Source organism: Ambystoma mexicanum, chromosome 5q (assembly GCF_040938575.1).
Source record: "Ambystoma mexicanum isolate Mex_15411 chromosome 5q, UKY_AmexF1_1, whole genome shotgun sequence".
Classification (NCBI taxonomy): domain Eukaryota; kingdom Metazoa; phylum Chordata; class Amphibia; order Caudata; family Ambystomatidae; genus Ambystoma; species Ambystoma mexicanum.
In genome coordinates, this window is record NC_090933.1 from 1,315,639,359 (window position 1) to 1,315,656,587 (window position 17,229).

The following is a 17,229-nucleotide window of genomic DNA, read 5'->3' on the forward strand; positions in this document are numbered from 1 at the left end:
AGCGTTACTCATGCAGGTTGTTGTTACTTGCGCCAAGGCTACTGATGACTCTGGGATTCCATGAATACGCGTGCTGCGCAAAGATTTCTGTGTGCCGAGGCTGGCACGCACTCCTTCACAGTGCTTGTGCCTTTCCTGCGCCCAATTCTATGAATCGGGCCCTGAGATCGTGCACGTTCAGTAACCAGAAGTGCAGGAGGAGGTGTGAAGTGCTGGAACAGGGCAGTTGGGCCATTTAGGAGGCCAGGGCCCAGTAAGAGAAGGGGTAGGGGAAGGGGGAAAAAAGCTAAGTGCAATGGAGAGGGCGGGAATGGCTCTGGGCCATCCAGTCATGTGCAGGCAGAGTGACCCCGTGAGTGCAGAGGGAGGGGTTAGTCAGGTCAAGGGATACCAAGTGCAGGGGTAGACTGGACGGGGGTGGGTGGCGGAGGGCTGGTACCCTGTATGACTCTGAAGGAATCAGGCTGCCAACCAGGGCAGCTGGGTAAAATTGGCTGGGAAGAGGAGAAAAGGTAAGGTCTTGAGTCACTGTGGCAGGGGAGTGGGAGAGGGAGGGAAGAAGAACAGCAGGATCTGAGAAGCTTCTGGAACTTAAGGAGATATGGCTCATGCATGAGTGTGAGGCACCTGTGGAGGAGAGCTCTACCCCCTAGTGGGGTCCCAGGCCCCAGAAAACCTTGTGGGTGATGCAGAGAGGCTTGCATTTGATCCTTGAAGCAACCGAGAGCCAGTGGAGATTTTAGGGCTGTAGAGATGTTGGCCAAGGATCAATCTTGCAGTCCAATTCTGGTTTAGTTGAAGGGGGTGGAGGGCGCAGATTGAGAAAGAGGCTGTTAAAGTAGTCCAGCCAGGAAGGAACCAGAGCTCTGGAGACATTGAGTTTCTGGGGGAAGGTGAGGAAAGGGAGAATGCCTCTGAGAATGTGCAGTTGAAAGTGAGCCTTCTTAGCAAAGTCTGAGATGGAAAGGGAGGAGTCGAAGATTACACGAGGTGAGGTGAGGTGAGGGGGTCCGATGGATGGTGGCCAGAGTGTGGGAGAAATGGCCTGCCCGGCATTTCCTCTACAAAAGCCGAGGTGCTCTGTCATCTCCCTCACCCTCTGAGTGATGACAGTCAGGGTGGCAGATGTTACAGGTAACTGTCATCTGTCCCGGTCCCTGGCACTTGCTATCCTCCGTGTGGTGCCCTGAACACAGACACGGATGGCCTGAAGGTGTTGGACCTGTGTGTCTGCATGGGCCTCCAAGCGCACCTGGTGTTGCTCATTGCGTCCAGCCTCCTCCATATGGCAACCTGAAATGCATGGGTTGAGGGCTATGGGGAGTGCTGGGGCGGATGCAGCTTGAGCCGTACAACCTGCCATTGCTGTTACTTGGCCACAGTCACCCTGCAGCTGGGTGCCACACTCTGGTGACGAGGGGTATCGTGGGCCAGGTGCTTGGGTGCGTGTACAGTGACTTCTGTGTGACTGCCGTTCTCTGGCTCCCCTGTCATGACTGCAGTGGCTGGCTGTTGTTGTGGGATTGGGGGCAGGTGGTTGCAGGAGCCATACCTTCAGCTGTGTCATGATCGCTGCTCTCTGGTGCTGTGTCTGCGCTGGCATGTGCGGCTTGGCTGGGCCTTGCTGTCACAATTCTGCCAATTCCCTTCCCACCGAATGGCAGTACAGGGGTGGCGGCTTTTGGCGTTGCCCTGGACGCCTGTCCATGGGATGTAGATGAGCATGCATCTTCCTCCTCCTCCGTCACCTGTGAACCTGTTGGGTGAACAATGACATGTTAGTCATTTTGCGTACTTACACATCCGCTACATGGTGGGGGCATGTGGTTTGAATGGTATGGTTGATTGCAGGCCAATGCATATGGCCACAGCAAGGTGGTGCTAGTGTCTGCTGAGGCTGTACACCTCATTGGCATGTGCTGTTTGCCTCTGTGCTGCCAAGGTGGTCTGTATGTATGGGTGTGCTCGGTGGGGGCGAGGGGTGGTGGTAAGGTCCACTTTGGCACTTGTGCTTTCTCAGAGCACATGGGTGATGCATATAATTGCAAGTACTCCCATGCACATTCATGCTGCTGTTCATTGGTACCACCACCAAGGGAGGCACGTGGTCTTGGCACAATTTGTGGTTGCTGTGCCACAACTGCATAGGGCAGCCTTGCAGAGTCGTCCTGGTGTAGCTTGAGTGCCGTATTCCAGTGTAAAGCACCTAGCACCAATGCTGGAGCAGGAAGTTAATGATTTCAACTGAGCACCACTGTAATATCAGAAGGCTACCCCCATGCAGGTATGGCAGCGGTGCTCAGTTGCAATCAACTCCCCGCTCCAGCATGGGTTGTGGGTGCTTTCCATTGCAATTTGATGCCTTCACCACACCAGCAAGTGGTGCCTTGTGAGACCATGCCAATCTGTCGTGTTTGGTGCTGATGTGGTGCACCATGCGACTGCCCAGATCGCCCATGCCTGAACCCAGGTCTGCTTGAAAACGCATTGGATGGTGGTTCCTTTGGGAGCATTGCCATGTGGTGACAACTTTAACTGTCCATCAGGCCCATCTATGCTGAGAGCCGCGTGCTTGTTATGGTCGTTTGGCCAGTGTGTTGTGAGGGGAAGGGTTGGTGGGATGCATTCAAACTCATCAGATTTAACTTGGCTGCTGGCTGTAGGGTTTGGCACTCCCTTGATCCACTCAATGTGCAGGATGGAGCTGGCCTTCTCGCACGAGGGTCAGGTCAAGGGGATCCATGGTGCTGCCTCCGGTGTCTAATGATTACTGCTGGTGTTTGGACAGGAGGCTGTTGACGCTGCCCTTTAGGTCATTCTACTGCTTCCTGCAGTCCTCAGTGTCCTGTAGGACTGTGCACTCGGCTGTGACATTGTTGCAGATGCCTAACCAGATGGCTGCATTCCATTGCACTGATGGTTTTAAGGGGCCATCACCTTGTCAGCAAGGACCTGCAGCGCCACCTTTTAAAATGTTTGCTTTCTCAGCCTCTGATCAGGCACCTTCCCCTTGGACATGGTTTCTCTCTCCTGCTGGTCTAAATGGCTACAGGAACTGGTGAATTCGGAGCGGATCTAGTTTTTCAAAATGGCCACCGCTGTGCTTCCCGTTCTGGCAGTAATGGTAATTACACCAAATATGGGCCGAATTACTGCCATGGACTCGGTTTCGGCAATACTTCCGCTGGACGGAATTACTGTTACTGCCAATGGTGAGTGGACGCTCCCACCACTATTTAATGCAGCAGTGATCTGTTATGCAATGGACACAGCTTGTTAACAGGGCACGGTACTGTGCTGTTCTATTATAATTAATGGTGATGTTCTGTGAGGGTATAGAGCAGTGCTGTGAGGCAGTATCTTGTAGCGCTGTCAGTGCTTACCTGTGCCCACACTGTAGTTATGTCCCCAAGACTCTCCCTGATCAAAGCTCCCCCTAAGCTGTACCAGGTCATGCCAGTGCCCAGTAGAAGGCCGCCCACCAAGGGGGCCCTCTGCTCCAGGGCACTTTGGACTCTGGTGGCCCACATGCCAACTTGTGGCACGTGGGTACCAGCGCTCTCCAGCCTGCTGTTGCCATCTTCACGTGAGTTTTTGAGTTCTCGCGAGAAACAAATAATTGCTTATTCCTGACCCCTCAGGGCCATCCCATTCTCGTATCATGCCCCGCCTCTCAGCACTGGTGACCATGACTAGGTAAAGAGTGAGAGGCGTCCAAACGTGGTAATGAGTTTCAAGGCGCCAGCGAGAAAACGCATGCCAAATTGTGAGTACCTCGCACATAATAGCAATACCTGATAATGATATGAGTGCCTTCCATTTGCATGGACGCCTGATGTCTTTAACTTTCCATTTGATACCAATACCTGGAAAAAGAATTGTACTACCCAAAAGCAAAAGCTGTTGCCTTTTCTGTACTTTTCCCTATGCGGTTGACACACCAAGAATGTCACCCTGCCCTTTTATAGCACGCCTCCGTCACGTCTCGTGCAACAATCATCTTTGACAATTCAATAGTTGTACAACTGAACCAAACCTTAAAGGTTTAGCACCTCATTAGCAAACTATGGATACCACTTTAATTATTGACTAGCTCTCTCCTCTTAAGAAAAATATATCATTTCTCTTTCTTTACCTATATTGAATAATCATGAAGTGAAAACCGACCATCTTATTTCCCTTTATTGCTAAAGGAGGGAGACCAGATGATTGCATGTTATCTGTACACCCCTTCTTAGTTTTGGGAATTGGCTGCTGCTATAGGTCAAATGTTTTGCCTTTAGAATATCAATAAGACGGAGATCAGATGGAATAGAGGGACACACAGCTTGTCTGTGCTGTTTGGCATGTTACCGACCCAATTGACTGCCTATTGCCAGGCCAATCTCTATGGCCATTCCCACTCACTACCTACCCTTCCAAAACACATCCTTCTGAAACCTATTTGAGATGGCTGTGTCTAGCAGCAACATCAAACTTTGTGCTGTATATAGTGCTTGCCAGTGTTATTTTATTCTGAGAATGGCTAAGTTGCAGCTGCAAAGGAACCTTTGGTGTAATAAAGATATCATCACCTAGTGTGTCTTCAGCTGCTTGATTCATAAGCAATACGTCTTCTCACATCTGTTCCTTGCATTGACGTACTGTTAAAAAAAAAACACTGGCAAAGCCAACACTTTTGGCTTGTGTATAGGATAGACATTTGGCACACACTGACATGGTATGGCCAGGTACTCGCACCATTTTCCAGTGTTACCATCTTATGGCTTGGTACTAGTTTTATGGAAGGGCTTCGTAAATGCTGAGCCCTTGTCCACACAAAAGCCAAAACTATTGGCTTTGCCAGTGCTTGTTTTTGTCCTGATGATGGTTCCCCTACTAGCCAGAGCCATAAGACACTAAGCTCGAAGTGGACCGAAACACATCATGTCGACAGGCAGCCGATTATATTTCAATGTTACATTGAATATAATGATCTCATGAGTCTCCTCAAATGTGTCCATTGATTTACACTGAAGTCCATTATGGTGAACAGTTGGCACGATGATGATGATGATGATGATGATGATGATGCACACATAGGCACCCCTGGTATTTGAAGGATATTGATGAGATTTTGTATTTTTACATTGTTTTGTTCTAAATAAAATATGTATTTTTGTAATCAGGTGTGCTGACATATTAGGCATTATTTGATTAGCCTTAAGTGTGTGTCTTGTTTTTTTTTTGGGAAAGTTAGGGATGATCTAGCTCATCCCAGAATGATGGATTAAGGGAGGCTTTTGGGCCTGCTCTATTAAAGAAGGGTCATTTTGAATCGTTTCAGTGAAAATGTAGGTGTAGGCAAAATGGCAAATGTTACACGAGTTTACACAAGATGGACGCCCTATGGTTATGCTGACGAATCTGTGGTTGCAGCATTGGTTATGTGATGCGATTGGTTTATGGCCAACATAATATACTGTCTATACTTGGTTATGGTCGTTTTACAGATTTACATCTTGACTGTGTTTTACAAGTGGTTGGACCTGTGGCGTTGAGGTACTTCATTATCTTTGTTCTGAGTTTACCTTTTCTAGTGCGTATCAATTAGCAGGGATGATTTAGACAAAACACTGAGGTAATGTGGGTTTTTAGGTTATAGGAAATATTTGTATTAGTTATCTTGCATGCTTCTAACGTAAACACACAACAGTAATAAATTGTATGCAATAACCAGACAATTTGGGCTTAACAGAGCCAACGGAGAAGGTTTTGCATATGGGGTCCAAATAATTTTCATAAGAATACATACATTTGAGACAACATTAATAAGATTTGATTATCGTTTTTTAGTTAACGTTAGTTCTCGCCACTTATTGTATACTATGATCGGTTCTGCATATACACTGTCTCTTAGACTATATGCTTGCCAAAATGGCATCTCGTGTGAGTCTGCACAGACTCCCACATCTTCCAACACTACCCTGCAGATGAATGTCAGAAAGGCAAGTGGACATGAGAGGAGTATGCCTCGTTCCTCACGCATACCCCATGCATAGGAGGAGGGCGTGTGGAAGGCAACAGCACAATACATCACCTTCAAGGCAAAGGAGAGAACTAAGGAGCAATCCATATCTAGGCTTCCCAGAGTCCTCCCACCAATCAGTTGCTTGGGCCTCCTGCAGGTTCAGCCCTACCATGGTGCGATGGTCAGTCGGGCAGACCTCCTGGGAAAGGGAAGCATTGAGGATGATAGCCAGGTACTAGAGTACAGAGAGACGGGCATGGCTGAAGGCAGCAGCAAGGTGTGGTTTAATAGACCAAGCACTGGCAAAGTCATTCACACGATCATGGCAGGCTGATGTGATATTAATGATGCAGGGAGGCAGAGGGCCTGGGCCATGCACAGCCTTTACTCCTGCTAGAATTACATTGCCAACTTGTGGTAGTGTTCAGCTGTAGGTTCCTGACCGCCAAGCTGAAATCAGTTCACCAACGTGTGAAACAATGCAAGGATCTGGGAAAACATGTGCATTACATTTTTGGTAGAGGAAGATGATAAAGATATGTCTTGTGAATGCATCGATGGACTTTGCTATGTCGGGAGGGGTACTGGTCAAGGGCAGGACTCTGGCTCATTCTGCGTCTTAGTAAAGAACCTCAATGATGGAGTTTTTGATTAGTTTCAACTCAGCGAGTTCAGAAGCACGGATGTAGAGACTAGGATTGCGGGATTTGAGGTACGGCGGGATATTCTACGTTTTATTGCATTCGCTTATTGTAGCAAAATAAATGGATCAACTTTCGGGGAGCATGGACATTGGATTCAAAGGCGACTCTAGATTGATATGTGCCACACAAGGATATGGTTAGACCATGATTGCTAAATATTGTGGGCCTTGACATCCTAAATAAGAGTTGTCGCTTTTGGAGCGTTGTTAAGCTCACACAGCCTAAGGTGGTGGCTGCACAGACGACGCACCTGAGAACAGATGAGGGGGGATCTTGTCTTCTAAGGATTATCCACTCGGAACATGCCTAAAAAATTAGTTCATTGTGTCACCTCTAACTGGTGTTTGTCCCCCATACTGGACCGCTCAAAGGTTCTTGCATATATTGTTGTGACAGCTACCCACACAATAAATGTAGGACTTACAAACAGGTGGACAGTTGATGTCTTGCCCATTGTGGGGGTTAGGGGGGTACTATGCATACTATTCACATGTAAATGCATCTTTTTCCAGGGTTGCTGCGATATGGGTTGCAAGAGATGCTGGCAATGAAATTCTCACCCTTTCATATCATGGATCTGCAGGATTATGCTGAGCGGATTCCCCTGGAGTAGGGCGAGTAGAATCTCCACAGTAGATCATTGGGAATCATGTGTGGAATCACTAAATGGTGGCATCCATTTGTGGATATTGGCAGTGATTGGGCAACATCTCCATTGGTTCCTAGGGATGTGATGAAAGCAGTTCTTGGTCACATCACAGAGGGTACAGGGGCATGTTGAGATTCAACCTAAGGTGCAAGGACCAGAATCCACAAAAAGGGGTCTTGTTATGGGAGCTTGGTAAGTAACAGACCCATCTACACCCGTTCCTTAACAGTAAAACAGTTTGTGTACCACCTCCTGAAAACTACACTGGTATTTTGAACAGGGAAATAGAAGTGGGATCCTTCTGGCCAATTAAATTTAGTACCCAGCAATGGGCCATTTATGTGAACAATTAGGAAGACAAATGGGATGATATTGTGGAGTCTTTCATACAGTTTATTCTTTTGGTCTCTGATACAAACTCCAAACCATCCCTCATCTCCAGAAAAATAAGTTTATCTAGGTTTAAAGTCAATGTTTTAATGTAGTGGCAGCATGGCCTGTGCCATTCTCACCATGGGAAGAGATTGGCGCTTTCACTTTTAAATCACAGCTCTGTCCTGGTTTCCTCGATGGTGCTGTTGGTTATATCATTCATGTTTGGGCCAATACACAAGTCATCAGTGATTACACAATGGACTGGTCAAGCAGGCGTCCGATTGGTGGCAAACTCCTGCCTTTATCATTTGTGTCTGGAAATTGGGATCTTCCGTGTGCTAATGTAGCAATTTCAGAATAGATATATTGTTAGAACATATACATGTTCCTGTTGATGTGCATTTAAGATGTTTGTTCACCTAGCCTGCGTGTGTTTTGTCCCTAGCGTTGTGGATGCAAAACATTTCTAAATAAACACTAATCCCATTATTCCTGCTGCATGTTACCTCTGTTCCACTAAATGTTCCCATTGGAGCACCACTTCTCTGCCACCTATTAAGGCGCCTTTCCCCAATAGATGGCACTTAAAAGTCAAATAAGTTACTACATGAGGAGTTAACATCACTGCTACTGAGAACAGTCTTCTTGTTACATGTGATGCCTGCGATTGTGAACATGTTGAAACTAATAATGTGTGTCTCCTTTTATCTTAATAGGTGACTGATGCCCCAGAAATGCAACAGTGATTTAGATTCTCTGGACTATCGCAGTGAAAAGCTTCATTGTTAGAATATGCAATTTCGAAGCATGTTAGAAGAGTGCACGTTTGGAGTCCAGTTGCCTTTTCAGAGTATTCAGGAACTGGGATTGCGAAGCCTGTTAATTCATGATGGATTCCGTCCATGCAACCTCTTTGTGGTAGCAGCCAGTAACCAAGTGTGTTGATGCTGTAAATCCTGGGGGAGAGGGATATCTAGCACGACCATGACAATGTGTTATGTGCAGTAAGAAAAGCATTTCTCATTTGTGCTCTGAATTTGGGAAAAGGTTAATTGAAAAGGCTCTGCTTTAATCAAGGCACCTGACAAACTAAACTGGCAAGACACTTTGCAAGTGCACAAAATGTGGGAACAATTGCCATTTGAAGAAAATACTTATTGCCCGCATGAGGACATAGGTAAAAAATCTTATCAGTATACTGAATTAGATAATGGCGTCCATTTGCATGATACACTTAACAGCCAACACCAAATGAATAAAGGTGACAAACCTTATGAGTGCACTGAATGGGGAAAAGGGTTTGCTACAAAGCGAGTGCTTACTATCCACCACCAGCGAAAACATACAGGTGGGAAACCTTATGAGTGCACTGAATGTGGAAAAGGGTTTGCTACAAAGCGAGTGCTTACTATCCACCACCAGCGAAAACATACAGGTGAGAAACCTTATGAGTGCACTGAATGTGGGAAAGGGTTTGTTATAAAGGGAGAGCTTACTAGCCACCAGAGAAAACATACAGGTGAGATGTCTTATGAGTGCAGTGAATGCAGGAAAGGGTTTGCTACAAAAGGAGAGCTTACTAGCCACCAGAGAACACATACGGGGGAGAAACCTTATGTGTGCACTGAATGTGGGAAAGGGTTTGTTCAGAAGCAGCAGCTTATTAGTCACCAGAGAACACATACAGGTGAGAAACCGTATAGGTGCGCTGAATGTGGGAATGGGTTTGCTTCAAAGAGAGGCCTTACTAGCCACCAGAGAACACATACAGGTGAGAAACCTTATGAGTGCACTGAATGTGGGAATGGGTTTGCTACAAAGAAAGGCCTTACTAGCCACCAGAGAACACATACAGGTGAGAAACCTTATGGGTGCATTGAATGTGGGAAAGGGTTTGCCTGGAAGGGACATCTTATTAAACACCAGAGAACACATACAGGTGAGAAACCTTATGAGTGCATTGAATGTGGGAAAGGGTTTGTTACGAAGGGGTGTCTTACTATCCATCAGAGAACACATACAGGTGAGAAACCTTATGAGTGCACTGAATGTGGGAATGGGTTTGTTACAAAGGGGTGTCTTACTATCCATCAGAGAACACATACAGGTGAGAAACCTTATGGGTGCATTGAATGTGGGAAAGGGTTTGCTCAGAAGGGATGTCTTACTATTCACCAGAGAACACATACAGGTGAGAAACCTTATGGGTGCACTGAATGTGGGAATCGGTTTGCCCGGAAGGGACTTCTTATTAAACACCAGAGTACACATACAGGTGAGAAACCTTATGAGTGCATTGAATGTGGGAAAAAGTTTTCGTATAGGGCAAATCTTGTTGACCACCAGAGAACACATACGGGAGGGAAACCTTATTGGTGCACTGAATGTGGAAAATGCTTCACTCGGAAAAGTCACCTTATTAGGCACCAGACAAAACATGCATGTCTGGGTCTATTTCAGCATAGTGAATGTGGTGAATACTGCAGTACACAGGATGTTCTTATCTGCCATGAGACAGGACATGGAGGTGGTGAAATGTCTTCTACAATTGAAGGTGCTTCTGATATGAGGTGCTTCTACAATGCTACCGAATTTGGCATGGGTGACTAATGCTGTTAAGAACCTGCCTCCACAGTGGTTCTTGGTTTCCTTTGGCACACGAATGATGGCTGATTATGATTGTTGAATCACTGCTGTTTGAAATGATCCCTTCTGGAATATTCAGAAGGGAGACTGTACCTTCTGTATTAAGGTAACCATCCTATGAAACACTTTGCCTAAGGACCTCATGCAAATTTATGGGCACCAACGTTTTGGAAAAGCTTAAAGAGTCAGTGGTTGAATCAATAACTATAGACTCTCATAGGATATATGAGGTGTCGATTGGGACCCTGGCAGCTAGAAAGGGCTCTGACCTTAAGGGGAGGTCTCCCCCCATCTCTCGGCTTAGCTAAGGTCTAGCGCCCTCCTCATGCAACAGGGAAGCTCCCATCTACTGAAATGGAACCCAGAGGGCATCTTGTCTTTTTCAGTACTGATATTATGCTCATGCTACATAGATTCTAAAAGTGAATTCAGAGGGGCTCAGAGTGTATTTCCCTTCCCAACTCCATTGCGCAGCTCTATCAACGTACAACCCTTACAACGTACTCCCAGGTTCTGCAACACATCTGCGGCAGTTCCTGTTGCATCTCATGCACATATATAGGGATAGAGAAGGTTTTCACAAAACAGAAAGGCTTCAGGGAGAGAAGCATAATATGCATTACATAACTGTGTTATCAATTAGCATTTCACTGAACCACCTCTTAGAGCCAAGAATGTAAATAGGAAGTATTTGTTTACGCATATACAAATCCCCTCATACTTTCCCTCTAGAATAATACAATATTCCAACTTCCCACGTTCACGTAGAATTCAAACACATTTGTTTGTCTGATAAGAACTCTCATCTTCTCTAATCAAATCAATTTGCATCACGTCTTTAGTCAATGACATTCAAATACATGCCAAGCATATAAAACCCTGACCAACACCACCTGGGGTTTAAATGCCCTTTCCATTGACAAAGACACCAAAGTCCTGTCCAGCCTTATCCTTTCTGCTTCAGGATAATCATAGTCCCAATAGACCTGCACTATCACTGAATCAATATGTATAAACGGGCATTGCATTTCTAAAGGCAAAGCACAAAGTTTAAACCTAAAGTAATAGCTTGTATAGGCTCATCAAACCTATACAATGGCAAATCACCATATATCAAGCAATACATTTCAATTTATATCATAATGTTCAATGATTAGCGAAATTGGAGTACATTATTCAGTCAAGCAAACAACATTGCAATACTATCCCAATCATGACTCAAAAGGGCAGCTTAAGGCAAGCACCCTCAGCTCCCTCTGACAGGATCTCAGCGTAGCATCACCTCAGCAAGTCAGCCAGCCCTTGCATAGATGCTTCTCAACCATCATACTCTGATGTCAGTTGTTATAACACTAATTATTTCCCCATTTGACTATGGCAGTGGCTTTTTGTCTTGTGCTCCTTGGCAGAACATCTGATCTAAGGTCGTTTTATGGTTGAAAAGGTAGGCCTCAAACACCTCCAGCCTGCCATCTGTACATATTGTACTGCCTACTGCTTGTACGTACTGATGCCTATCTGTATATATGTATATAATCCTGAGATTACTTTTACTATGTGTATGCATATATTTTTTGTTGTTGTAACTAAGCTTTGCAATTTCATGTAAATGTTGCGCACTATTACCTGAGGGTATGCTCGCGCATTACAAATAATAAAACAAACACACACGTGTGACTAACTTCAGGTGGGGCAAAGTGCCAACCTGCTTTTTTCATCCATTAAGAAATGTGGATAAATCACTGTTTCATTACAATCCACACTGGCTTCCTGTGACCTCCTCTGATTGGGTTTAAGGTGCTTTGTCTAACTCATCCCTTTCTGCATTGGATCCTTCCACATTCCTAGATGAGGAGCTGGTGTCCTTTTTGTTTTGTTTTGTTTTTTGGCTTTTACTCTCTATATCTGCAATGCCCACCTGCTGTTAGAACCCATAAACCTTCAGGTGAATAAGTGCCATAGAGAAAGATTAAGGCAACTCTTAATGCCAACCCTACAGATAAGTGGTGTATTAAACATTTACTCCCCAAGATTTGGCAAACAATCCCTTCAAAAAAGTTGCCAATTCCCAACTGTAAAATTGGAAGCAATGGGCAAATTGGCACCAACCTTCCTGCTTTCTCCCACTCGGGTTCAAGAATATGTTCATCCCAGTGATACCAACCAGGCAGTACCAGTGGATGGTGGTTAACAGGGATTTCTGCTTGATATGTACACAAACTATAAAGTAATGTATATTTTATTTTACATGAATTGCTAGTCATAAAGAAGTGTGAATTAAAAAGTTGCAATTTCTTTCTACTTGAGTAAAAATAACAAATGACTTGCCTCTCTGTAATGCTTTTTTTTCTGATGGAAATACCTGCCATAGATTCCTCGTCTATGCTAACCATATCCTCGTACAGCTGTTCGCCAGAAACTTTTCTGCCGATAGGGGGTGCTGCACAAGCTCTGTATAGGTCCAACCCTCTTCGCACCTCGAACCAAAATTATGTCTGGGCCAGTATAAGTAGCGGTGCTGTGCCCCAGACCTCAGTTCCACCCTTCTTTCCTAGCACTCTTGATGCAGAGGGACTGTAGAACTGATGGTGTACTAGCTTCCCGCAAGAGGGGCAGGTAGGAAGTGCAATGAGGAATCCATGGCAGGAACATCCATCAGAAGGAACATTACTGAGATGAAAGTAATTTGTTGTACTAATGGATTCCTTCCTGCCACAGATTTCTCATCTTTGATGGACTCCCAATGCAGTACATAATCTGGAGGAGGGAGGAAAGCAAGGACACCACCTAAACCACAAAACTGAAGGACTGCCCTATCAAAATGGGCATCCTGACCCGCAAGGGAATCCAAGCAGTAATGCTTAGCGAGCGTGTGCAGAGATGCCCATGTTGCTGCCTGGCAAATGTCCAGGACAAGGGACCCCCCTCTGCAGGGCAAAGGTGGCAGGCCCTTCCTGGTAGACTGAGCCCAGAGACCATCGGCCACATCCTTCACCCCCAGATCATAGCATTCTGAGATGCAGAGAATGATCCATCTGGACAGAGTGCCCTGCCAGCATAGGCACCAGTGTAGCCAACAGAAATCTGGTCATCCTTCCTAGCCTCTCGAGTATGAGAGACATAGAAATGAAGGACCTGTATTGGGTCCAATCAATGTAATCTTTCCTCTGCCTTGGAAGGGTGAGGTGGAGGGAAGAACACAGGAAGAGGGATCTGAGAGACGGAAATCTGAGATCCCCTTTGGCATAATGGAGGGTCTCGCTCCCAGTCACCTTCTCTTTGGGAAAAAAAAAATGTGCAGGTAAAACAAAGCATGGAGCTCACTCGCCCATCTCGCGGACGTGATGACAATCAGGAAAACCACCCTTAAGGGTGAGCAATCTAACAGGAATGAAAGGGCCCAAATTGAAAGCTCATAAGAAAAGTTGAAACTAAATTCAAATCCCACACTGCAACTACAAACTGGCAGGGAGGTAACTGGTTACACCAACCCCACAAGAACTGCATAACAGTGTTGATTGTGAAAAACAAGCCCTTTTCTAGGGACCTCTTGAACACAGAAATAGTGGCAAGGTAACCTTCCAAGTGCCAATCTGCAGGCTCGCTTGGGCCAAGGAAAGCAGAAAATCCAACACATGGGGCAGAGGACAGGATAAAGGATCCAGGACCCTCTCCGGCACCAGTGAAAATGTATGCTGCCTGCAGGCATAAATGGATTTTGTAGCTGGCCTCAAAGTTGAAAGGAGCACTCCTTTTTATAATAGCACCTCAGTAATCCAGCATGAAAGTTAAGGCTGCTAAGGTTCAAGTGGAGAACCTGCCCTTCTGACTGGGAGAGCATGTCTTCTCATTGGCGCAAGGGATGGCAGATGGACCTGTCCAGCAACTCCGGCTACCACATTCTCTGGCCCAGTCCCGGCGATCAGGATCCAGTCTGTTCAAAACCACACAGATCTCCTGAGGGCCATCGGGATGACTGGGATCGGTCGGCACTCCATAAAGGAGGTCAAAAGTCTACTCGACGGTCAATGTGCCTCCTCCCCCCCAATAGCTCCCTACTGAGGAAATTCCCTGCAGTGGAACTCCCTTTCCGGTTGACACTGGAAGCGAAGAGGTCCACTTGATGAGTCACACCCCTAAAGAGAGATCTCCTGCAGAACTTCTTGACGGAGCTCCCATTTGTGGTAGGCCGAGGTCTGCCTGCTCAATGCATCTGCTGTGATGTTCTCCCATGTGGCCAGATGAGCCACCGTCGGGGACACCTGGCTCTCCAGAACCACAGTCTCCTTGCTTCTCTGCCCTCTGGAGCATGCTATGCCGCACCGACTACAGCCGACCAGAGGCCAAAGGAGAACTTCACCATGGCACAAGATGCATTCATGGCTTTCAGCACTAGGCTGCCTGATGCGAACACTTCCCTTGCCCCATGCGTCTAGCCTTTTGTTTTACCTGTCCAGTGTAAGGGAGGGAAAAGGTAGAGGTTTTTAGGCTCGCTGTAGTGGCCGTACCTCCAGGCTTTCAGGTAATGCGTGGGTGGGTCAGAAGGTGCAGGACAGTGCTTCCATGCTAGATCCGTGTCCATTGGGGGGGGCGACAGAGGTAGGTTTCTCCCACGCTCCCAACACTGGTGCCTCTACCACCACGTTGAAGGGCAGCAACGCCTCTTGGGTGCATTGTCCAGAATGTCACAGAGTTCGTATTGCACTCTGGACCTGGGCGGCACAGAGGAACCCAGGGTATGGGCCACCTTTTCCACGGGGCACTAAAAAGCAGCTTGAGTTTTACCTGGTGTTGGTGCTGGTAGAATGTCCAACTACAGGGAATTGTCCAGACCGCTTGCCCCAGGCAGGTTAGCTGCCAGGTCCAGCATGTCGCAACTCCCATAAAACTCCTCGGGAAGTGTCTCCTCTCTAGAATCCATGGGCTCCAAACCCAGGGGATCTCGTTGTAAATGTCATACTTTTTCGACATAAAAGTGTTGATGGGAAGTGAGACATATTCCTATGGAGATCATGGTGCGGTGTCGTTGAAGCGTGAATGCATGGAAAAAAGGAACTGAGATCATGTGGTGTGGCTCCACTACTTATATTGGCCTCAATGTTGTTTCTGGTGCATAGAGCATAGAGACTTTGGACGGACTCTACACAGAGCTGGGCCGAACCCCCTGACTGCAGAAATGTTTCTAGAGAACAGCTGTGCTAGAATATGTTAATGTTAAAGGATATTTGTACCGCACACTATCACCACCGGAGTGGTCCCCTGGCGGCTCTGAAAGAGGGGAAAAAAGAGAGGGTCAGTTAGTGGGAGGAAGTTGGAAAAGTGCAAGAGAGCAGTGATGTGGTGTTGGCGGCATCAGCCGGTGGGTTCGTTGGCTGGGCCTGGTGTGTATGTGGCCGGTAGTCGTCGTGTACTGTTGTGTGAGTCTGTGTGTTTTGTTTTGTTGTTGCAGTGAAGTTTGTGCAGTTTGTTGTTCTGTAGGTTTGTGGTTGTGTTTGGTTTAGTGTTTGAGAGCTGTATGCAGAGGGGGAAATTGTTAGTGGATTGGTTAGTTGTTATTTCTGTCTCGAAGTGAGGCGCTGGGTTTGCGTAATCTCCCCAGATGGGGTGTGGGAGCATTTCTGCGCCTCTATCCTGATCTGGATATGAATATCATAGATTAAGAATCCGTGGAAGGAAGGAATCCATTAGAAACAATTCTACTGGGAATTATTTTTGTACACCTTCATAAAGTAGTTTTACTTTAAACATCAACACATAGAGATTCTGGAGCCCTTATGTATACTAAAAATGGAGAAGTCCATATTCTCATATGGCAATTGGACTAAACTGGCACAACACATGTGCAAAGACTGTCTTGCAACGGTGAAAACATGGAGAGTGGCAGCCATAAAACTGCAATCTACAATATTACTCCAGAAGTCCGTTTCCAAGAAATGCATTCATCACCAGGAGTGCCATCCTCGCTGAATGCTGCAGTGTTGCGACTTTGTGTATCATGTTCTACAGCTCTAGTTTTCTTTTCTCCACAGTATCCTCTCTAGTGTATTACGCTATTGCCTATCTCTATTGGAACATTTAGGATTAGTAGATGGTTCCCTAGCCTGGGATCAACATGTGGAGGTGCAATTACACAAGGGAGGGTGCATGCCCACTATTAAAGCACTATTTTATAAGAAATTGGTTTGATGTGAAGGGCCCAGAGAAGATGTCAAGTGTTTGTTAAATTATGTGGACATGTATTTTAGAAAAGTGACATTTTGTGAATAGTCGAACGAGCAGGTGGAATAGAAATACCCTCTGTGGTGTGAGACGATAAAAGTCGTGCACATTTGGAAATGAAATGGTGCCTTTCTGTCTGAAATGAGAGTTGTGGGTGTAATGATATCAGAGCTGTTCTCTAAATTCCAAGAAGGAATAGTGGAATAAATGTTTACAAAATACAGCTGGTCTTGGATAAACTGACATGTCTAAAGTAAATGTCTCCCACCGGGATTCAAACGCTGAATGAAATGCTGATGAATTGAATATTGAGCTTCAGCCATTATGTCACTGTGTTAACATTAAAAATACATTGTTAGTAACTCCATTTGTGTTAAATCTTTTTTCCTGACTGCGTCCTGGAACAGAGGTGATTCATTTGTTTTAATTAGTGGGGTGACCACCTCTATTCCAGTTTTATGCTAGAATTCATGTTATTGTCCACTTTTTAAACTTTCCTGTCATGACCATGGATGGGGAGTGGGTAGAGACAGAGGAGGTGGGGTAGGAGGGGTGGGAAAGACGTTGTTAGGCAGAATCCTGTGCAGTTCCCTTAGGGAGCACTACAGAAGATTAAGACTACAGGT

The 17,229-nt window shown here is 46.0% G+C and overlaps 1 protein-coding gene across 1 annotated transcript in view; it reads left to right on the plus strand.

Annotated features, from left to right (window-relative positions):
• LOC138498499 (zinc finger protein 850-like) overlaps positions 1-17,229 on the plus strand; it is a 441,476-nt gene that overhangs the window by 259,094 nt on the left and 165,153 nt on the right. Inside the window, exon 3 of the mRNA XM_069622262.1 lies at positions 8,455-10,148. Within this exon, the coding sequence (XP_069478363.1) occupies positions 8,861-10,148 (1,288 nt within the window). The 5' untranslated portion in view covers positions 8,455-8,860. The remainder of the gene's footprint in view (positions 1-8,454; positions 10,149-17,229) is intronic.